This window comes from Dictyostelium purpureum (assembly GCF_000190715.1).
Source record: "Dictyostelium purpureum unplaced genomic scaffold DICPUscaffold_111, whole genome shotgun sequence".
Classification (NCBI taxonomy): domain Eukaryota; phylum Evosea; class Eumycetozoa; order Dictyosteliales; family Dictyosteliaceae; genus Dictyostelium; species Dictyostelium purpureum.
The window spans coordinates 45,666-69,510 of NW_003519448.1; the positions used below are offsets into that span (position 1 = coordinate 45,666).

The 23,845-nt window shown below is 26.3% G+C and overlaps 8 protein-coding genes across 8 annotated transcripts in view; 7 read left to right on the forward strand and 1 right to left on the reverse strand.

Annotated features, from left to right (window-relative positions):
* Positions 1-8,526, forward strand: part of DICPUDRAFT_72359 (uncharacterized protein) — a gene marked incomplete at its 5' end in the record, with an annotated part of 42,472 nt that extends 33,946 nt beyond the window's left edge. The window contains one exon of the mRNA XM_003287734.1: positions 8,508-8,526. The remainder of the gene's footprint in view (positions 1-8,507) is intronic.
* A 2,356-nt stretch (positions 8,527-10,882) lies between these two features.
* On the forward strand, positions 10,883-11,484 carry DICPUDRAFT_33016 (uncharacterized protein; the record flags this gene model as incomplete). Its single annotated transcript, XM_003287735.1, has 2 exons — positions 10,883-11,087; positions 11,156-11,484. Coding segments are annotated over 2 exons (534 nt in total), but the record flags the coding sequence as incomplete, so codon positions are not given.
* Positions 11,485-13,008: 1,524 nt separating this feature from the next.
* On the forward strand, positions 13,009-13,681 carry DICPUDRAFT_33021 (uncharacterized protein; the record flags this gene model as incomplete). Its single annotated transcript, XM_003287736.1, has 2 exons — positions 13,009-13,399; positions 13,482-13,681. Coding segments are annotated over 2 exons (591 nt in total), but the record flags the coding sequence as incomplete, so codon positions are not given.
* A 301-nt stretch (positions 13,682-13,982) lies between these two features.
* DICPUDRAFT_151948 (uncharacterized protein) lies at positions 13,983-14,306 on the forward strand (the record flags this gene model as incomplete). Its single annotated transcript, XM_003287737.1, has 1 exon — positions 13,983-14,306. One exon carries the CDS (start codon positions 13,983-13,985, stop codon positions 14,304-14,306), a length of 324 nt encoding a protein of 107 aa, XP_003287785.1.
* A 102-nt stretch (positions 14,307-14,408) lies between these two features.
* Positions 14,409-15,680, forward strand: DICPUDRAFT_151949 (uncharacterized protein; the record flags this gene model as incomplete). Its single annotated transcript, XM_003287738.1, has 2 exons — positions 14,409-14,645; positions 15,381-15,680. 2 exons carry the CDS (start codon positions 14,409-14,411, stop codon positions 15,678-15,680), a joined length of 537 nt encoding a protein of 178 aa, XP_003287786.1.
* Positions 15,681-15,868: 188 nt separating this feature from the next.
* On the reverse strand, positions 15,869-19,880 carry DICPUDRAFT_151950 (uncharacterized protein; the record flags this gene model as incomplete). The annotated part of the gene is made up of 2 exons (XM_003287745.1): positions 15,869-19,355; positions 19,426-19,880. 2 exons carry the CDS (start codon positions 19,878-19,880, stop codon positions 15,869-15,871), a joined length of 3,942 nt encoding a protein of 1,313 aa, XP_003287793.1.
* A 1,996-nt stretch (positions 19,881-21,876) lies between these two features.
* Positions 21,877-22,086, forward strand: DICPUDRAFT_151951 (uncharacterized protein; the record flags this gene model as incomplete). The annotated part of the gene is made up of 1 exon (XM_003287739.1): positions 21,877-22,086. One exon carries the CDS (start codon positions 21,877-21,879, stop codon positions 22,084-22,086), a length of 210 nt encoding a protein of 69 aa, XP_003287787.1.
* A 449-nt stretch (positions 22,087-22,535) lies between these two features.
* On the forward strand, positions 22,536-23,582 carry DICPUDRAFT_78642 (uncharacterized protein; the record flags this gene model as incomplete). The annotated part of the gene is made up of 4 exons (XM_003287740.1): positions 22,536-23,005; positions 23,095-23,212; positions 23,294-23,474; positions 23,554-23,582. The coding sequence occupies 4 exons, from the start codon at positions 22,536-22,538 to the stop codon at positions 23,580-23,582; spliced, it is 798 nt and encodes a 265-aa protein (XP_003287788.1).
* Between the last annotated feature and the right edge of the window lie 263 nt (positions 23,583-23,845).

Here is a 23,845-nt window from a genome sequence, read left to right on the forward strand (position 1 = left end):
GAACATTAAATATTGACAAAAAAAAAGCGATTGAATATGGTCAATTAATGTGGGATAGAGGTGTACTTGAAATTATAGGACTACCATTTGGTGACAATTCACAATTATTTTTTATAAAACCAATTGCAACACAGACAGCAGCATCTTTGGCAGCAAACAACGATGAACAATCATGGAATCGATTAAAGAATGAAGCAGTAGCAAAAGATATGTCACAAGCAAATCCAATTTATAAATTACATAAATCAATAGAGAAAGCAACTAAAGTATATCAAAGTTTACTTCGTGAAAAGAAACAAGCCACACCACCAAATACACATTTAGGTCTCAAATTATTAGATATTTGTTTAAATTTAATTATGTCAAATTCCAAACCAAATCCATCCTATTATCAAGTATTAAATATGTTGCAAGATTTTCAAACTCTTCCATGTGACGAGTCTGATAATGCCTACTTAAACCCAATTAGCAGTTCTCATAGCAGTCCAATTACTGGTTCACATAATCATAATAATAGTGATTTAATCGATCTTGGTGCATTAAAAATAAGCGAAGACAAACTAAGTCAAGAACAAACCGAACTTGATGATTTAGTTGCCCGTTCTGAAAAATTAGAAAAAGGTTTATCTGAACATCTTAGCTGGGTACATGGTCATACTTTACAATTGAAGAAAATGGTTGAAAAGAAACAACAACAAATTAAATCATTATCAGGCCACCATAATAATGGTTCATCAACAGCCTCACCACAACAATCTCAACAACAAAAAACAATTTATCCAAACGGTTTTGAAGATCATAATTTAATTTCATTGGATCGTGTAAAGAGTCAATCAAGTTTGGGTGGATCATTACGTGGTATCGATTTAGCACCGGTTGTTATTGGAAGTGTTCAAAATCAATTCCCAAAATTCCTTATTGTAGATCCAAAGAGCGACTCATTCACATCAACCATTAATGGACCAGCAGCAGATGCTTTAGAGTCATCAATCTACAGTTGTTTCAATAAAAATTTTTATGCCAAAACTATATCCACTTATCCACATTTACCAAATCATCCAAAGCGTGAAGGTGATCCAATTTGCGATCATTTCTGTGTCCAAGTTCAACCAAGTCGTGTTATTGCCGCTGTCGCCGATGGTTGTAGCTGGGGTTCACGTCCTGCAGAAGCTGCAACCCGTGCATCCATTAGTTTTGTAGACTTTATGAGCAAGGCTTTATCAAGTGAAATTCAAACAGTCCAAGATGCAGGAAATCATATTTTATCAGCCTTCAATTATGCACACAATCGTATTGTTGAAGGTAAATCTGATATTTGGGAAGCTGGTACCACAACACTTTTAGGTGGTGTTTTAGTTGAACTCCAACAATCCGAAAACAAACATGATGGTATCTCGAATCAATTAACTCGTTCACAAGTAAACAAACCAACCATTGGTGCAAATATAAATAGTTTAAATAGCTCTCTTGTAAATTCAAATGGCTCTGTAAATAACTCATCCTCTTTATCATCAGGTAATAGTATTCAACCACCATCAAAATGGGGCTTTATTTGTGCAAGTGTGGGTGATTGTAAAGCTTTCCATTATTCTGCCAGTTCAAAGAAATTCACAGATATCACCAAAAACAATCGTGGTAATGTAGATGATCCAAAGGATCCTGGTGGCCGTCTTGGTCCATACGTTTCAAATGGTCAACCTGATCTCAGAAATCTTTGTCTTCACTTTTTGCCATGTAACGAAAATGATATTATTGTTTTAATTAGTGATGGTGTCCACGATAATTTAGATCCTCAAACTATTGGTTTCACTCCTAGGGATTTACAACTAAACTATGAAAACTGGTCAGATATGGAACCTGAAAAAGCTCTTGAAGCAAAAACCAAATACACTCAAGAGTTTTTAAAGAAAAAACTTAGAACACACGATACCGATTCAGAACCGATCTCTGCTAAACTCATCACTGATAAATTGGTTGAACATTGTATCGAAACAACAAAATCCTCAAGAGAATTTATGGTTAATTTCCCAAATAAACCCTTACCAGATAATCTAAAAGAATATAAAGGTAAAATGGATCATGTTACTTGTGTTGCTTTTAAAGTTGGTAAACAATCATTTTAAAAAAAATTAAAAAAAAAAAAAAAAAAAAAAAACAAAAATTTATTTAAACATTTCATTTTCAACAAATTAAATCTTGATTAATTAATAATAATAATAATAATAATAATAATAATAATAATAATAATAATAATAATAATAATAATAATAATAATAATAATAATAATAATAATAGTAACAAAATTAAACAAGATTAACCCAATCTAAAATTTAAAAAAAAAAACTAAAAATTAAAAATTATTTTAAAAAAAAAAAAAGTGTAAATGGTTTTATTTTATTATTTTATTTTATTTATTTTATTATAAAGCCCATTATCTTTGACTAATATATAACCAAAAAAAAATATTTTGTTTAAAAAAAAAAAATTTAGATATTTTTTTATCCACCATTTTGACGGTTATACATACAATAAAAGACACTTCAACACTTTATTTTTATCAATTTTTTAGGGGAATTTTAAAAATTCCTAGAAGATATTGTGTAAACTAAAATGAATAAATTCTAAAAAAAAAAAAATTTCTTTTATTTTTGTTCAAGGTATTAAATACATCAATTAAAATATGGAAACACCATCATCAATATTAAATAAGAAAGAATTTTTTGGAACTTGTCATTGTGGTTCCGTTAGATATGAATTAAAGCTACAAGAGGATTTAGCTTCAACCGAAACAGCAAAATGGTAAATAAATTTATGAAAATAATAAAGAGAAAAATAGAAAATAGAAAAAAAAATAAAAAAGAAAATAAAAAATAAGAAATAAAAGAACTAATTTTTACAATTTTTAAAAAAAAAAATAGTAATTGCTCATTTTGTGTAAAAACTAGAGTTTGGGAAGTAAAGGTTTTAAAAAATAATTTTAAACTTGTTAAAGGTGAAGATTCATTATCAACTTATAAATTTGGAGGTCAAATAAACTCATATTATTTCTGTAAATCATGTGGTGTTCAACTTTACGGTATCATCAACTATGAAATCCCCGATGCTCCATACTTTGTAGTATCCGTCACATCAATCGAAGGTCTTATTGATGAAGATTTAGAAAAACTCAAAGTTGTATACTTAAATGGTAAAGATGATGAATGGCATATAACCCCAAAAATCACAAAATATCTTTAATTAATCATAATAAACAAATATTCATTTTATTAACTTTATAATAGATGTATATTTTTAAATAAATTATTATTATCAAATATTAAGCAAACCCACCCACAATTATTTTTTTTTTTTTTTTTTTGTTTTTATTTTTTTTTATCTTTTTATTTTTTTTTTGTTGATATACAATTTTAAATAAGCACTAAATTGAATTCAATGTAATAAAAAAAAATATGATTTTGGTAAAGAGAATGAAACAAATAGAACACAACTGCCTTATCACGAAAAAAATAAAAAATATTCTTTTTTTTTTTTTTAATTTTTTTTTTTTTTTTTTTCAATTTTTTTATTTTTTTTGATTTATGGGTTTTTTTCTTTTTTTTTTTTATCCATTTTTTTAATTTTATTACAGAAAAAAATTAAAAATCTTTTTTCTTTTTTTTTGACAAAAAAAAAAGGAAAGAACATTAGCTTTTTTAATAACTTTTGTAAAATTATAATTGTTTTGTATTTTTAATTTTTTTTGTAATAGTAATAAAAATATAATTGTATATTAAATATCAAGATAAATAATTTTAACAATAAAAAAAAAAACAACAATAATAACACCAATAGCAATAAAAAATGTTTATTGATTGGGCATCAACACTCAATTTAATAAATTCTGACAAGAGTAAATTTTATTATAATAATAAATAAAAAAAAAAAAAAAAAAAAAAAAAAAAAAAATTCAAATAAAATAAAATATCAAAATAAAAATATCATTATATTAATATATAATTAAAATTATAGATACAGGTATATTAAAAGAATTCCCATTATCTGTCAAAAGAATTTTAGTATTCCAAACAGTAAATTTTTTATTAGAGCCTCCCAATGGAAATTCAGTATACATCATAAACTCTAAAGAACATTTACAATGGATTATGGAAATTACAGAGCAGGGCTTCTTATTGCCAATAGAGGATAGTTCAATTATTAATCAATGCATAGATTTATATAAGAAATGGCTATTCGATCCAAAACATAAGCCAATACCCTTATTAGAGGATAAAGAAGAGTTCTTTCATAGAAAGATTATTGAGCATCTAACCTTAATGTTTCAACCAAGATCATACCCATATTACAGTGGTACTACAGTAAATAATAATACTGGTAATCAGGGATTAACCAGCAGCGGTATAAGAGAGATTAATCCAAGAGATAGCGGTAGCAGTAATAATAGCAGTAGTAATAATTCACCATTACTTTCAAGTAGTAATGCTGGTAGTGGATCAAATTTAAATTTAAATAGAGATTTAAATGCAAGTGGCAGTAATAGCGGTAGTTTTTTAGGCGGTCAACAATCACAACAGCAACAAGATAAATTACAGCAATCACCACAGCAACCAGAACAAAAATCATTATCACCACCAACTCAAACAAACTCACCAGTTTTAACTTCCTCAACTCCAGTTAAATCGATTAGTAGCGACCAATATTTTGCAAATGAGGCCAATTTAGAAAGTGGTAAACCAGACAAGGCCACCAAAATTCATTACAGAGAATCAGTAATGTCAAGTACTTTTATTCCTCAATCTGCTTCAGCTTTGTATAGTGCTAACCAATATAATAGTACTGTTCAATTACCAAACATCACTGCAAAAGAACTTATCGATGCTCATACAGTACTCTGTCAAAAGGTTTTACAAATCTATTTGGATATGGCTCGTACTTATTCTAAACAATTCTCCACAGAGACCTTGGAGCTTTGGAACACTCTTTTGTTATCAGTTACCGATTGTGTCATTGGTTTACAATCACATAGCGATGAACAATGGGCTCGTAATCTTTGTCCACTTTTATTAAAAACATTATTTGAAGTTTGGTTACATTCTAAGACATGGAACCCAGATCTTTGGAATTCGTTTCATCGTCATGCTCAGGGATGGTTCCATCATATGCCAACTGTACTTCAATGGAATGCCACTTGTATAGCTTTGACTACACCATTGGTTCAAACAATCTATACATCAGATCATTCAAATAAAACTACAGTCACCATAAGATTGGATGACATATCAATAGAATTTGAAAAGGAATATCTCTACTATGCATGGAATCGTGTATTAAATATAATTGGCAATCCAAACTCAATTAAAAATCCATCTATTTTCTCAGAAGCAATCACTGGCATCTTTCATTTGGTTTCAACTTTTCTCTCTGTAACTAGCGATGGTAATTCAATTCTCCATATTTTTGGTTCATGGATATTCGAAGCTGTTAAAAATATTAAACCAGGTTTTGATGAAGGTATTTCTTTGGGTAGTGAAATCCTTTTACATATTTTCCTATCGTGTGCCAATAAAATTGACTTCCTTCCAATTTATCTCAGTTGTTTCTATTCATGTATTGCCGAGGCTCTTTGGTGTGATGGTAAAATTCTAAGAGATACTATTATTCATTCACAAAATATTTTTAGTACCGATTTGCCAGGCTCACGTATTTTAATTCCATCCTATATCCGTGCTCTTAATCATATTTTAACTGCACAGGGCACCAACGATCCAGAGTTACGTAGATGTGCAATTAAAATCTTAGGTTCAATTCTTGCACTACCAAATCGTTTCGAAACAGTCAAGTTCCATAATTTCTTCCCAGGTCGTCTAATTGATAGTTATCCAGCTCTACCAACTGATATTATTGATGGTAAACAATATGAATTACCAGTTCCACCAAATGAAATCAATACCTATGAAGATTTGAAACCACATTTAGGCCACTTAATTCTATCAGCATTAAACACTGAAATGTCATCTTCAAATCTTCTTACTCTTATTTGGTATATTATGTTTTATCAATTAGAGTTCTCTCATCAACATGTAAAACCATATGCCGATGGTAAACCAGTCACCCAATCATTTATTCATCAAGCTATCAATACCATCTTAAAGAAATGCTCATCATTCAACAATCAATGGTCACACGAGGTTATTCTTAGTTCATTCCAATTGTTATCAGATTTAGCAAGTCAATACCAAAGAATTCCAAATTTCCTTGAAAATGCAAATATTGTTGTAAGAAAGTTATGTAAATACATTACACTTAAATGTAAAGAAACAAAGGATATGTCACCAGAAACTGAGGATCTTGTTGCATTGGCAAGCTCTACTATTGCTGATTGGGTTGTTGTCAGTCCATGGATTTTCGAAACAAATTATATTACTGATACATCCACATTCTATATGGTTTTCAATGCTCTCTCTGTAGCCATGGGTGCAAAGAGTCCAACTGAATCATCATCAAATGCTTCAATCTCTTCATACTCTTCAATCTCATCATCTCAAAGTCAATCTTCATCATTATCATCAGCAGGCTCATCAAACCAACCATCAGCTGCTTCTCAAACACCAAAGAAAACTAAACCATACTTTAATAATTATATATCACCAAGAGTTAAAGAAGTTGCTCAATGTGCTCTCAAAGCAATTATGAGTAAAATTGCATATTTCCCAAATCCATATCATGCCTGCTCTACCAATACCTCATCAAAGATTACTGAATTCGATATCATCTCTCAAATTAAGGCCAAAGCAGATAAACATTTAGGTATTAAGAACTTCCCAGCTGAACAAAGTTTACGTTTCTATGCCATTGGTGATTCAATTATTGTTACCGTTATTGATCAACCATTCACCATGACTGGTTACTCCTCATCTGATGCTTATGTAACATTAATTATTCGTGACATGTCTGGTAAATCAATATTAAATTCACAATTAGCATTCCTCCCATTCAAACAAAGGGATATTAGTGAAACTCAACAACTCGCTACAAGTGAAGGTGGTGCACAAGCTTTAGATGATGGAGAAGGTGGTCCTGCTGCAGATTTCCAAGTTTCAACAACAAACTTAGTTTCTCCACCAAAGAAAAGATCAGAAAATCAAGCATGCCAACCATTTGTTTCTAGTTATATTCAAAATATCGAACAATTTGACGATCTTAGTGGTTACATTGAAAAACATTTTGATGAAAACTTTACCAAACTTATCAATAGTCAAATCGAAGTCGAAAAACAAAAACTCATGGAAAATAACTATTCACTCGGAGTACCAGTTACAATTTCACCACCAATATTAAAAGAATCTTTCCATGGTGAATGTAAATTACAACAAGCTCGTATTCTTTTAACTCATTTAGGTTTCCTCAATCATGAAAATAAGAATAAATTAATTCCATTAGAAAATTCATCACAATTCTTCCAATCACTTCATATGTTAGATTCAGTATCCGAAAGAGTTCAAACCAAGATTCCAATTATTTTCATCAAGAAAGGTGATGTAACTGAAGACGATATTTATAATAATGTTACAAGTAATACCGATCAAGATTATCAAGATTTTGTTTCTAATTTAGGTTGGTCAGTACCAGTTGCTACACACACAGGCTTCCTTGGTGATTTAGATCGTAAGACACTTATCCATGGTCAATATGCACCCTACTATGCCACTCATTCACGTGAAATTGCATTCTATGTTTCAACAATGATGCCAAATTGTGAAAACAATACTACTCAAGAACACAAAAAGAAACTTATTGGTAAAACAAATGTATCTGTTATTTGGTACCCAGGCCCAATCGAAGTTTATGAAAAAATACTTTTGGAAACTTTCCCACATGCTATTCAAATTGTTATTTCACCATTAGAAAATAATCTTTATCGTGTTAGAACTCTTAGAAAGACTGTTCACAGTAATCGTATGAAAACAGGACCAATCAATGATGAAATTATTGTCAGTAAACATATTTTAGCCAGTGTTATTCGATATACAGTTGTAAACTCTAACCAATCATTGCTTAATCTTAGTACTGGTGACTCCAAGATGCAACATCAATATATCAATCGTAAGAAATTAATCTCTGATATCACTGAATCTTTCAAACATGATATGACAATTCAAGATTTCTATGGTTTCCACTTTGAACCATTAAACCAATCACAAACTTACCAAAATGTGGAGAATCTTTCAGTACAAAATGCTTTCAAATTTGTTAAAACTTCATCTGTCAACCTTTTCCGTAGAGATAGAACTCAATCTGCCCAAATTGGCACATTTACTCTTCCACCACCACCCATTTCTCCAACCATTTCACCATTACCTTCTCCACATGGCGGCAACCCAGGTGCCACTGGTTGGGCTCATGGTAGTAAAACTAAAGATGAAAAAGAGAAAGAAAGAAATGCCACTCTCACAAGATCTGGTGGAGGTTTCCTTTCTAGAAGACCAAATTTAACAAATTCCGAAGAAAATAAATAACAATAAAATTAAATGAATCAAATTTTTTATTTTTAATCAATAGAATCATTTTTGAAAATTATGATCACCTCCAAATTTTTTTTTTTTTTTTATTATTATTCGCCATTTTTTTAATAATTTTTTTATATGTGATAATAAATAAAATATATTTCCAAAATATAAAAAAAAAAAAAAAATAAAATATCTTGGTTTATTTTTTTTTCTTATCATTTGGAAGCAAGTTGATTTTTTTTTTTATCAAAAAGTAATTATAAATTTTTTGTTAACATAAAATGTATAGAAATAATCTTATCAGTTTATTAATTTTATTTTTTTTATTTTTATCACTTACAAATTTAGGCCAAGGATATTTTATTAAAGATGTTTCATCTTATGAAACACTTTATAAGAGTTATGTATCGTTTTTAGGTTTTTGCACGTTTTCTTTAGATATATTGTGCATACCAGATGATGGAGAAGTATGTGATAATATAGGTTCGATAGTAGGTGCTGGTTTAATTGAGGCAATCACATATCGTAATGGCAATATCACTGTGTTAACTTATAAAGTTGAAACCAGTTCCAGTGGCACATACGTTGCTAAATTTGACACACTTTCTATTTCATTAGAGTGTAAAGGTAAATAGATACTAAATTTAAATATTTTAAAAAAAATAATCAATTAATTATTATCTTTTTTTATAGACCTCAATTTAGATGCAATATCATTTATAAGAAGTGGTGAGCATTTTACTCTCCCAACTGATGGAATGACGGTTGGTGGCATATATGTTTTAAAGGGATTCGATCTAGATACTTCAATAAATTCTATATATCCCAAAATTATAAATCTAGGACTAGAGGACTGTGGATTTGGGCTTACATCACATTCCTTTTTATTGTATTGTTATTCAATAGGGAAAGCTTATGATTTTTCACCAGTACAAGTGAATATATCAACACACACTAACTCTAAGATATATACGTTAGAGCCACTAGGTATGGTTTTATAAATATTATCTTATACATAATATAAATAACTAATACAATCATTTTTCTTTTTATTAATTTATTATAGTTTTTGAAAAATACTCAATTGTTGATATCCATACTTATCCAGAGGAGCAATATTTGGCCAATTATTTTATGTATGGGTACGATTTTAGGGGGATCCTTTCTTTTAAATTAAATGTATCTTTAATTAATGTGTTCTTCATTTTAACATATGGCGATGAAACAATATCAACTAATCAATTCCTTCCAATTAGCCACGATGAAACTGGTACAACAATATTTTGCCCAATAGGTGTTAGTGGAACAAATACTTATAATCTTTATTATGGAACCGAAACCGAAATTATTAATGCAACTCCTAATCATATTATAACGAATTTAAATCAATGTATGTATTTTGTTTTGTTATCTAAATTATTGTAGTAATATACTTATTTTTCACCATTATTTTAGATAGTTATTCAACATGGCCAGAATTAGTTTTATCAAGTAATTATGATGGTGATTTGCCTATTATTACATATGGTTATTCAGATCCAACTCCAAGAACAGATTTTCCTACTTTTGGTTTTAAGACTTCATTCTACAACCAAAAAACAAAGTTTCCATATGGTTATGTTAAATCTTATATTAAACCCAATTCAGTTTACAACCTGTACACATTTCAAGTTACCTCTTTGGTAAAGAATATAAGTGCATATACATCAAATTTGATTACAGTTACCCCAACAGTATTACCTTTTGACAAAACTCTAACTTATTCAGTTCAAGGTATGTTATTTTAAATTAACTATTTTTGGTAACTTTTACTAATTAGAATATTAAATAGACCCATCTTTTGTTTATGATACAAATAAAGAGCCTATAATTTTAGATTCAGAAAACATCAATATGGGAAATGGTAATTTTTTATTACGACTTAATATTAGTATACCTTATGGGTTCAGCCATTTCATTACACTCCAAAACTCAGAACTTTCATTAAGTGGTGTAGAAACTTTTGTAAGTGGCAATTTATATGGTATCGGTATTTATGAATACATAGTTTCAGACTATTTCCTTATTTTAGATCAGGCTTCTAACCAAAAATCTTTTTCAAGAGGGACTATCATGTCAATTAATAATAATAATGAGGCATACAGATATTATAAAGGTCCATTTGTAAGCAATTGTAAGTAAAACTATTATAAATTGATGGCCTTTAGATTTTATTTATTAACATTTCTTTTTTAAAAAAAGTTGATATGAATTTGATTCAAAATGTATCATTTTTATATAATGATATTGATATTACAAACCATACTCATTATAATGTTATATATTTCAATTATCCAAATAATGTTCCAAGAGATTCCATTTTTCTTATAACCACCCAAATGTTTACCAACTTGGATTCAATTTATGAAATTGAAAAAAAATTTTATTCAAGCTGGAATGAAACCATTGGGAAATTTCAAGTTGAATTTTACATTGAAGCAAATTCTTTACCAGGAGTTTATACATTCATTTTAATAAATTATGCAAATTCACAATATTTACTTAGTAACTCTCTTAGTTCTCAGTTAATAATTAAAAAATCAAGTAGGTTTTAAATATAGTTTTTAATAAATTTAAAATGTAAAATTTATACTAACTTTCCAATTATTTAGAATTTGACAACCAAGGACCTATGTTTAAAGAGATAACAAAGAATGTACCAAGTATCGTTGATGGAACCTCTGTTAAATTTGGCACAGTAGGATGGACTTTCAAAATAGAGGATCAAATTAATGGCTTTGATCATGGTTTTATTGTTATCAAAGGCCAAATTGATCAATCACATTACAACATATCCCTATCAAAAAATAATATTATATCTGGCGATATTTATTTAGGTGCATATGATATTGGAATAAATATATCATTCCCATGTATTACTCAAAACTATGTCATCGATGAGGTAAAACTAGTTGATAGAGTGGGCAGAATCTCTTATTTTGGAATTCTTTCAGAAAATGCAATGTTAAAATCAATTTTGAACCCATTTTTGTATTATTTAAATGACTCTTCAATTAATGTTATAAGACTTCAATGTGAAAATGCTCCGATAGATAATTCACCTCCAGAACTTTTGTCATTCAAATCATCAACCTCATCAAGCTCTAATGAAATCGATGTCAGTAAAATATCAAGAACAATTACATTTAACTTTAAAGCTTCTGACCCAGAAACTGGTATAAAAAATGAAACATACCCTATTGTATATATATTAAATTCAAATAATCAACTCCTTGAATGCAAATCAAATGTTACAGAGAATACAAATACCTTTACTTCATATACATGCTCCATGGAGCTGCCACTGGGTTTTGGATACCCTGGAATTCTCATCTATTCAGTGTATGGTTTCATCAGTAATGGTGGTCTCTATAGTGGTTATTCAACAAAGCTTTTAAGAGAGAGTGGTTTTGATTATTTTGTCAAAACCAAATTCGATACTTTTGATCCAGTACTTACTGGCCATGGTGACGTTACAGAGAAGGGTGGTAAACTATGGCTATATGGCAGATGTTTAGAAGATGTATACAATGTCTACTTTAAGTTTGAGGGTAAAGAAGGCACTACATATTTATATCCAACTATAAAATATTCAACTGCCATTTTAATTCCAAATGTTGATGCAACAAACAAACCATATGAAGTTTATGTAACTAACAGCAAAGGTGTATCAAATTCAATTAAAGTATCTCCAAAAGTATATGATTATTATTTGAAAATCCCTGTCAATTGTAATAATAATGGTCTCTCAGTTAATCAATATTCAAACTGTATTTGTAATAGCAAATGGACCTCAACCGATACCATAAACCAATGTAATATACCAAATCATTATATCTCATTATCAACACAAGTATCAGAAAAAACAGGTGGCGAAATTATACTTTATGGTTGGTTCGGTTCAACAAATGAAAACTTGGCCCTCATTATTGATAATAAAAATTCACCTATTACTTCGTTAACACAAGATTCAATTAAAACTTCTATAGGACCTGGTACTATTGGACCAGTAAAAGTTAATTATACGCAAAATTCAATTACATGGAGTGGTATAATATACCCATATTTAATAACCGAAAAAGAATGTTCCCCAAAATGTCAAGAACATGGTATTTGTAATAAAACTACAGGGTCATGTAAATGTAATTTAGGTTTTACTGGTTTTGATTGCTCTTCATCTACAAACAATAATAATAACAATCAAACACAAACAGAAACAGAAGTTAATAATAATGGTTCAGTTATAATTAAGAATCAAGAGATTGGATTTTCAATCTCAATTGAATCAATTATAGAATTAAACTTTAATAATGAAGCTGTATCAATATATAATTTATCAAAAAGTTGGGAATTAATTAATAAAACAGGGTCAGTTTCAATATTCAAACAAAAAAGAGCCAATGCAGATGAAACAGAAGCAACAATTGGTCTAATATTAGAGGAGGTAAATGATAAAGATAAAGAGTTTTCTTTTGCCGGTAATCAATTTACAATCATAAAAGGAGGCCTTAAACTATCACTTTCAATTAAAGATTGGTTATTCCAGAGTAATCTCAATACATTACAAGTTCAAATGTCGTCTGATATTCAAATCGACACCAATAGAGATAATAAATGCAATAATGATAATAATGATGCAGAAATTGAATCGTCATCAAATAATAATTATCTATCAAATAATATAAATTATTTAAAGATCACCAAAAATAATAGAATACTTTATGCAAGATTTCAAGATATAATGCTATCAGATAATAGACCAACAACAATCCTAGCAAAATTAATTTCAAGTGATAAAAGCTCTGTTAGAATTGGATTAAACTTACCCCATTGTAGTGATTGTTTAATTGACCCAGGTTCGTATTTTTTTTTTTTAAAAAATTAAAAAATAATTTTTTAATAAATAAAAATTTTAATTTTTTTTTTTTTTTAATTTAGATTTTTCTTTATTGGTTTCCACAGATTATAAATTTGAATGCAAGGAAAAATCTAAAAAATGGATCATTGCCGTATCAGTAATATTGGGTGTCGTCGCTTTTGTAGCCATAGCTATAGGTTTATATGTAGCCCTTAAAAAGAGCACAGTTTTAAAAATTAAAGTTTATAAACTAAAAAAACTTTTAAAAAATAATAATTAATATTAAAAATAAACAAATAACTTTTCACACAAAATTTTAAAATGAATAAATAAAAAACTTTCTCTTTTTTTTTATAACAATTTAGTTTATAATAATTAAAACAATAAAAACACTTATAACTAATTGGTTTTTATGAAAATATAAAAAATAATTATTTAATGTTTTTTTTTTTTAATAAAAAAATTATAATTTTTATAATTTTTTCATTTTTAAAAGGTGTATAATAAAAAACCAATTTTGTTTTACACCTTTTTAAATTATTTTAAAAAAAAAATTTAAATTTAATAAAAATATTTATAAAATGAACAATTGCACTAGAAAAGGAATAGACTCATCAGATTCATTTATATCACAAAATATAAAAGAAAATGAATCAATTAACTATTCAAATTTGGGACTAAAGAATATTAATGGTACAGATTGCTTTGCAAACTCAATTATTAAATTATTATTATATTGTGAAGGTTTAAAGAATTACTTTTTAAATGAAAATAAAATAAAATGCAATTTGGTAAAAATTCCATCAAGTTCAGTAGACACAGAAATTACAAATGAAATAAAAAATCTATTTATCATTTACTATAAAAAGAAATCACCAATTTCAGAGTCTCATGCAAAACTTTAGATCTTATCTATAAAAACTATAATGAGTTTAAAAAAGGAGTTCAACAAGATGCCTACTCATTTTTTCTTAATATATTATCATCTTTAGTTTCCTCAACAAAATATGGCAGCAATGTTAGCTTTTCATGTGTGTTCAAAGTATCCATATAATTTAGATGGTGATCAAAAAACATTACTCGAAAATACAAATGATTTTTTAAATAGTGAATCATCAAGAATATTTTCCCCAATGATTGATATTTTTGATAAAATTACTTCAAGTCAGATTTTACACGCAACAGGAATCATTTCAAAAACTTTAACAAGGGATAGCGGAGATGTATTAGATATTCCAAATAGGGTATTTGTTTTATTATTAATAAAAGAAATTAATACAGAAGAAAATAACAATAACAATAATAACCTAATTAAAATTTTTAAATTTTTTAATTTATCCTTTTTTATAAATAAATTTGCTACAATAAATCAATTAAAAAAAATGGTATCAATAAAATATAAAGAATTTAATATCTCATTCAGAAATTATATAGTTTCAGATAGTGTCGGGAATTTATTAGAGGAAACTATAGAAATCGGGAAATGTATCAACAGCTATAATGAAAGTAATGTAGAATATAAACCTAAAAAAATAGAAGAAAAATATTTTATTATGGTTTCATTTAAAGATATAGAAATTGAAAAAAAGGAAACAAAACTATCATCCTTTATAGATTTTGGTAAACCGATTCCAAACGAAACCAAATGTAATGTAGAAAGAATTCTAACTCCTTTAAATACATCTAATATTTTTAATATTAATAATTGTTGTACTATTGAAGACTGCTTAGATTCAAAATACAATACTCCTTTTCAGCTTGGAGAATGTATGGAATGTAAAAAAAAAAAAATAACTCACCAGGGATGTTTTAAAACAGAAAAAATAATTAAAGAAAGTGAAATATTAGTGTTTTCTTTGAAAACTTATCATTCTAAATCAAATCTTGACAAAGACTCAGTTAAACTTGACCAAAAAATTCATTTTCTTGAAACAATAAGTGTTTTAGTAAATGCAAGAAAAATTAAATATAATTTAAAGGTTTTAGTTTACCACTTAGGAAATTCAATACAATCGGGTCATTATATTTGTGTTTCCAAAGATGAAGATAATATATGGTTGGAACATAATGATTCAATTGTTTCTTTATTAAAAAATCCAATTTTGAAATCAAAGAATGTTTATCTTTGTGTCTATGAAAAGAGTCCTTATCAAGATATAGAAGAAGAACCATTAAAAGATATAGATTTATATAATATAGGTATTGATATTAATTCACCAATCACACTATCATATCAACATAAATATTATGAATTATTACAACTAATAAACAAACTATAAGCCACCAAATTAAAGATAAATACAATAAACACAATATTTTATTTCCATTAAATATTTCTTTTTATTATTTTATTTTATTAAACTAATAAAGTTTTATTTAAATTTGATTTAATTGTTTTAATATTTTTATTTTAAATTGATATTATTTTTTATAAATTTTGTATTATTTTATTATTTATTATTTTATTTTATTTAACTATTATTATTTGTGATTCTCTTGGTTCACATATTAAAGATAAATTAAAACATTCAGATTCTGGTATAATTTTATGATTTAAAAATGGTAACATATCTTCGACAACACTAAGATTGTAGGGTTGTTGTTGAAACTCTTGAATTTGTTTAATTTGTTCGGCTATTAATCTACATTTGAAAAAGTTTGTAAAACCATTTTCTAATCTATCTTGGTTACCCTCCTCGACAAAAGTGAGATCACTGAGATGTACACCTAAATATGGAATACGAGCACCAGTTGATTGACGTAATTCTAAACGATAAGCAGCAAAACTACTGTTTGGTGAAGTAAGAGCAACAAACTCTTCAAATTGTTTAATTTGTTGTTTAGAGATTTCGCCCCAAGTATTTTTGAGTCTATTTACAGATGCAGAGTGAAGACCTGATACAATTACAAATACACCATTAAAGTTATTTAATTTTTTAAATTCTTCTGCAACTCTAATGAATCTCTTTAAATAAAAAGCACGTTTCTTTAAGTTGGTTTCTTTAACGATTGTGGTGGATACCCAATTACTAACTTCGTTGAAACGGTAAATCATTTTTAATAAATTTGGTGACCTCTTTTCTTTATCTGCTTTCTGCCACGATAGTGAAAGGAATTCTTTGTTTGCAATTTGTTTGAAAAGATTAAATTCGATGATGGTTAATTGACGAGCAATTTCAACTGGATCCATATCTTCAAATGATTGAATGGGAAGCTTTGGAAGAATTGAAGCTGGTGCTGAACTATTAAAAATTGGTGAGAGTACTGTTTTGTCATCACTATGAACAATACCACTAATCTTATTAATAACTTTTTGGAATACCTCTTGATGATCACGACAATTTGCAACGAAAATATTAAACTCTTGAACAAGATCTTGATCGAAATCATAAAAATGTTTGTCACACCAACGTTTTAAAAAGTTGCAGATTTTAAGATGTACTCTTTCTCTTGATTTATTTTCTTCTTCGATTTCTAATCTCTTTACTATATCAATTGAATCGCTTTGGACTGGATAGTTTTCATTATAAGTCTTGGTTAAAACATCCATAATTTTCTTTGGTGATGTAAAAGAACGATAAGTTAAGAGGAAAGTTTCGTAGTAATCGGAGCCAACAAACTCTGGATTGTAAAGCAATTCGATAAGCTTTTCAGTTGTTCCACCTTTAATTTCTAGTTTACCATGGTTATAATTATAAATAATACCATCATCAGCTTTACGGGATTCGGTTTTATTTTTTCTTTTGATTTCACCCATTAAAGACTCTATCATTTTTTGCATCTCTTCAATACGAGTGGTTAAACTTTTGTTTTCTTCTACTATTGATAACATGTTGGTTAATGTGAAAATTTCATTTAAAAATCTACGCTCTTCACGACGACAAATTTCCATTTGGCGGTTTTTTGGTTGGTGGAGGAAAGATTCTGTTAAAAAGGTACTGCTATTTTCAAATTGTAATAATTCGTCATATTCTACAAGATTCTTATATTTCTCTGGATAGGTAAAACTAATTCTATCCTTTAATATTTTACGATCTTTAAAAAGAAATTCGACTTTGCCAAGCTCTTTCATAAGCTCCTCATTGTTTACTTGTTCTTCTGGTAATAAATTACCTAAACTGTTATTTGAATTATTATTATTACTATTATAAAAATTGGTATCATCTTCAAAATGGTTACCACTTGAATTTAATTGATTACTATTATTTGACATTGATAATGTTGACACTGGTTCTTCGTCATTATTATTATTAGTATTTAAATCTGGTGAAATTGTGTTATTGGTGGATTGACTATTTAAATTCTTTTTAGATTTAGATTTCGATGAGGTTATTAAATTACTTGTTGATGATGCTAAACTATTGTTATTACTATTACTATTTGATACAGGTGGTTGTGGAGATGAAGGGCTTTTAACATTAAGATTGGTAGTTGAAGTTGTTAATTTGGTTTTACTAAAAAATATTTTTTCTAATTTCTGCTTTGTGCTAGACCTTGGCTTTTTAATTTGGCCATTTGGGCTATTACTATTATTATTACTATTTTCTTTACTATCTTTACTATATGATACAGTGTTATAATGTGTTTGATCTCTTGGTACAGGTGATTGTGGTGATGATACATGTTCTTGTTGTTGCTGTTGTGATGGTGGAGAAAATATTGATGATGATGAGGAGGATGAGGATGATATAATTGATGCTGGTGATGAAGTAGATGTTGGTGATGATGTTGAAATGGTATGATAATTATTGGTTGGTGTGTTATTTTCTAATTTATTTTTTACAGATGATGGAATTATTGTTGGTGAGATAACCTCTCCATTACTACTATTTGCACTATTGCTTCTAGACGAAACTTGCTCTTCTGACTGAACTGTAACTGAAGTTTCTTCATATACTGTTGCTGCAGCTTCTGAAATACTAGCTTGCTCCATTTCAAATTGTATCTCGTCAGTGGAGACTGATAGTTGTCCTCTACCCTCTCTTGGTGGTAAAGGTGGTGGTGGTTTATTATATGTTGTAATATTGTTTTCATTATTTTCATCAATATTATTATTATTATTATTATTATTATTAATATTATTATTGTTATTTTTATTATTATTTATTTCAGGTTTGTTTTCAGTAAGCTCTGATTCGGGTGATGAAGATTTTATAATATTGGTATTTGTATTTGTTGTGGTGGTAGTTGTTAAAGTAGTTGGTGATTTTAATGACCTTTCAGGTGAGGTTGAAACATTTTGGTTTTGGTTTTGACTAATATAACCTGATAAAGAATTTGAAGATAAGTTTCCAGATGATTGTTTTTTTAACATTGCTGGTGATGCTGGTTTTTTAAGTATTGTAGAAGCCAATGTTGGTGTTGGTGTTGATGTTGTTGTTGGTGATGACTCTTCTTTCTCCTTCTCTTTTTCTTTTTCTTTTTCTTTTTCCTTTTCCTTTTCTTTTTCATCTTCTTTCTTTTCAACTGGTGCTGGTGGTGGTGGTGGTACATTAAAACCAATTCTAGATTTACTAACAATTTTATTTGAATTTGTATATAATTGTGATGAATTTAATGCTGATAAAATTGGTTTTGGTGCAATAGATTCTGAATGAGCTCTTTCTTGTACTGGGGATGGTGGCTGTGTAACTGGTACTGGTTGAGCAACTCTTTTTAAAACAACTGGTGATGGTTTAATATTATTATTTTGTGATGAATTTGATAAAATTGATGAGGATGAGCCTGGTGATGTCGATAAAATCTTTTCACTAAATCTCATTAGGGTATGTAATTGTTGAAAAATAATTGTTTCTTTTTCTTCAAAAATTAAATCTTGGAATCTGGACATATCTTCAGTCATACCAATTAATTCGCAACCCTTAACAAAACTAACTAAATTCTCTCTATATGAAAACACGGCTGTACCTGTATTGATTTTTTTAATTGTATTTGGTTTTATAGAATTTATAATTCTAAAATGAAATTAGTAAAAAAAATTTTATTTTTTTATTTTTTAATTTAAATTAAAAAAATAATACTTACTTGCAAAGTGTAACACCATTTTTTAATGATTCACAATAGGGCTTTGTGATTTTAATTTTAACCTGATTATAAATCCAATCTACAACAAGATTTTCTATATCATCATTATAATTAATTGGTGAAAATTGATTAGCATTAAAATATAAATAAGTTTTTTTATAATTATTAGTTTTTAAGTCATTATTAAAACTATTCCAACTATCACCACTGCTACCACCACTACTATTACTATAAATTGAGCAACTATCAGTATCATCAATATTACAGTTATTATGATTATTGTTGTTGTTATTATTATTGTTATTATTGTTACTATTGTTATTATTATCTTTATCATTATTTAAACTATAATTATTAAATAATGATTTATCATTTAAAAAAAGAAAATCATTATTTATAACTGAATTATTATTACTAAAAAAATTACTAAAATATGGATTATTGTTATCATCCATTATTTATTTATTTATTTATTTATTTATTTATTTATTTATTTGCATATATCTATTATTGTTAAACACTATTATTCTATCTGTTATTATCTACTTTTTTTTTTTTTTTTATAACTGAAAATTTTAAAAAAAAATTAAAAAAAAAAATTTATCTGCAAAAGTGTTGATTTTATTTATAGAAAAATATATATAATAGTAGCAGTGTAAAACAAATATATCCTTATTAAAAATATGTCACTTACCTTGTTCAACCATTTTCTATTATATTTCTAATTATCTATATTTTTTTTTTTTTTAAAAAATATAGATTATAAAAACACTTTTTAATTTAAAAATTCTAAAGTTATTATTATTATAAATTTTTTGAGTTGGTTATTTTTTGCTATAAATGTGTATATGTTTAAGTGTATATATGTATTTTGGTGTTGTATGTGTGTGTATGTGTATATGTGTATGTGTATGTTTTGGTGTGTTTTATAAATAAATTTGTGTGTGTGTGATGGTATATTAAAAATGTGGTATACTCAAAATAAAAAAAAATTTTAAAAATAAAAAAAAGATATACAAATCTATGAATGAAAAAAAAAACACACCAGTATTATACTACTACTATAATTATTATTTTTAAATTATTAATAAATATGTTTAAAATAAAAATGTGTTTTGATAGGATAAAAAAAAATTTTATTCACACAACAACCCACATTAAAATTTTTTAAAAAATCAAAAAAAACAACTTTTGGAAAAAGGAAGGGTTTTTTTTTTTTAAAATATCTATATTTGATTCTGGATTAAAATATAAATTTATATTATTTAAATTATATTATATGGAATATAAATGTTGTGAGGTGATTATTTATTTATATTATTGGGTTTTTTTTTGATGGATATGGAATTAATACACACATATAAATTATTTGTGTGTAAAACATTGACTTTGAAAACACACACAAAAATCAGAATTTTTTATTTTTTTTTAGCGTTTTAACCAACCAAAAAAAAATCTTTGTATTTGAAAAAAAAAAAATTAGATTTTTTATTTTTTTTTTTTTAGCATTTTAAATTTTATTTATTTTTATTTTTTTTCTTTTTTTTTTTTATTTTTTTTCAGTTATAAATAAACAACAAATAATAATCAAAAAATTTATTATTTTTTTTTTTTTTTTTATATTATCCTTAAAATCTGTAAAAAAAAATAAAATCAACATTTTTAAAAAAAAAAAAAAAAAAAAATTAAATGAGGCAAATTTATATGCTTTTTTTTTTTATTTCTTTAATATAAATAGTACTTTTCATTTTGCAATGATCTTTTTATGTAATTATATATTGTTAATCGTGTTATCATTAAAAAATTATATAAAATCTGATTCTTTAAATTGGTGCGTGCACTAAAACTGGTACTATATATATTATATATATTAAAATAATATATCTTTTTGAAAATTTGAAATTGAATTTATTAAAAAAAATAAAATAGTGTGTGCTTTATGGGGTGTAATTAAATATTTGATACAATTTGACAATACCCACACAATTATCTTTTTTTTTTTTTTGATATTTTTAATTTTTACATAATAGTAAATGATGGGGGTGCACAAATATATCGAAATAAATTATACATATAAATTAAGAGAGAGAAAGAACGAGAGTGAAATCTTATATGATTAAATTTATTATCAATTATTCATAACATTAATGTGGAGCTAATATAACAAATTTAAAATGTATACTTTTATTTAAAAATTATTTATATATACTCTTTTTTTTTTAAAAAAAAAAGATACATTTGAGTTTCTTTTTTTAAAATTCAATTATAAAATTATTTTTTCTTTATTTAATTTAATTTATTTAAATTATTTTTTATTTATTATTTTTAATTTATATATTTATTTATTAATAAACATTAAGTAATGTTTAAAATTTAAAAAATTTTTCTTTTCTTTATTCAATCATTACACAAACTGTTGTTATAACAAAATTATAATTAATTAATTTAAATATGGGTAATATGTTTCCTGGTTTAAAGCATAAACCAAACTCATCAAGTATTGGTGTTAATAGTAATGTTGGTCTACAACATAACCGTGGTTTAGTTGGTGTGGAAGTCTCAAGTGATTTAAAAATAGTCCAGACCAATATTGTTTCATTTGCTCCTCAAAACACAACGTTAATGAGTTCCTTGACAAATCCTCCAGGTTTTAAGAAATAACCACTTTTTTTTTTTTTTTTTTTTTTTTTTTTTAATTTTTTCCCAAGTCAAAAATCAAAAAAAAAATCAAGATTCAAGTATATAATATAAATTATATTATATCAAAAAATCCCCCCAATATATATGAAGTAAAATAAAATGTATTCTAATTTATTTATTTAAATCATTTTCTTTAAAAGTAATTAATTGCTCCCAAATTATATTAAAATTTTTTTTCAAAAAAAAAAAATATATTTTTTTGATTTTTTTTTTAATTTTTTTAATTTTTTTTTTAAAAAAAGTATTATTTTTTTTAATATTTATTAAAATTAAAAAACAATAGTTCAAATATCTCTTTTCTTTTCTAATTTATATATTATTTATATATAAATATAATATTATACTATACCATACTATACTATATAGCCGACTCTAATAATAATAATAATAAAAATTGAATATAGATAGAAATGTCAGATCCATCAACACCAAATAATCAAATGGGAGGATTTAAATCAAATTCAGCAGGTACACCACATACAACACCGTTACAAACGGGACCATTGACAGCACTTTCATCAATATCTGCAACCAATTCACCAGTTTCAGGAATGCATAATAATTTAAGTTCAAATAATTTACAAAGTTTAGATAATAATAATAATAGATTTCAACAACCACAACAATACTTTCAACCACAAACTCCTACACAACAACCACAGCAATCACAAATGCAACCATCTGTATCAAATAATAATTTAGGTTCATTGACCTCTCAACCAATCCCAACTCCTCAACAAAGACTGATAAGCTCAAGTTGTTTTGAATTTTTTTATATAGAAATGATTGATTATATTATGAAATCTTCTTCAGATAAAACCCAGGCTCATAAAAAACTGGATAAATTAGGTTATAAAGTTGGTCATAGATTAGTTGAAAGGTAAATATGTGTTTATTTTATAGTTATATATGGTCATTTAAGATGGTTTTATTTACTAACCCTCATCAATACAATTTAAATAATAATAGACTATCAAATGAAACTCCATTATTCCCTGAATTATTAGACGCTGTAAAATTTATCTGTAAAGTATTTTGGACAAATATTTTTAAAAAAACAATAGATGGTTTAAAAACCAATCATAAGGTAACTCATCAAGCATAATATCCAACTCTATACAAATAGCTTTATTAATATATATTTCTTTTTCCTTTTTTTTTCTTTTAGGGTGTATTTGTATTAACTGATTCTAAATTTCAATGGTTGCAACATCTTTCATTTGATGCAACTGCAAATAACAAAGATTGCTCAGAATATGTTCAATTTGCAGCTGGTTTAATTAAAGGTGCCATGTCAAATTTTGGTTTTAAATGTATTGTTTCTTTTGATATTCAACAAGTTAGCACATGTATGTAGTTTAATCAATTTTTAATATATAACCCCACACTAAAAAATTGGATACTAATTTTTTAAAAAAAATATTATAGGTGTATTTACTATTAAAATAGAATCTTAAAAAAAAAATAAAAAAATAAATTATAAATTATAAATTAGCATTAATTTAAACAATAGTTATTTATTAATCATTTTTTTTTTTTTTTTTTTTTTTTGATTTATTAATATTTAAAAATAATTTTAAAAAATAAAAATAAAAAAAAATAAAATTTCTTTCGTTTTTTTTTTTTTTATTTTTTTTTTATTTTTTTTTTTCAGTATTAATAGTTTTATTTTTTTTTTTTTTTAAAAAATAAACAAATTGTATATAATAAATAATTTAAA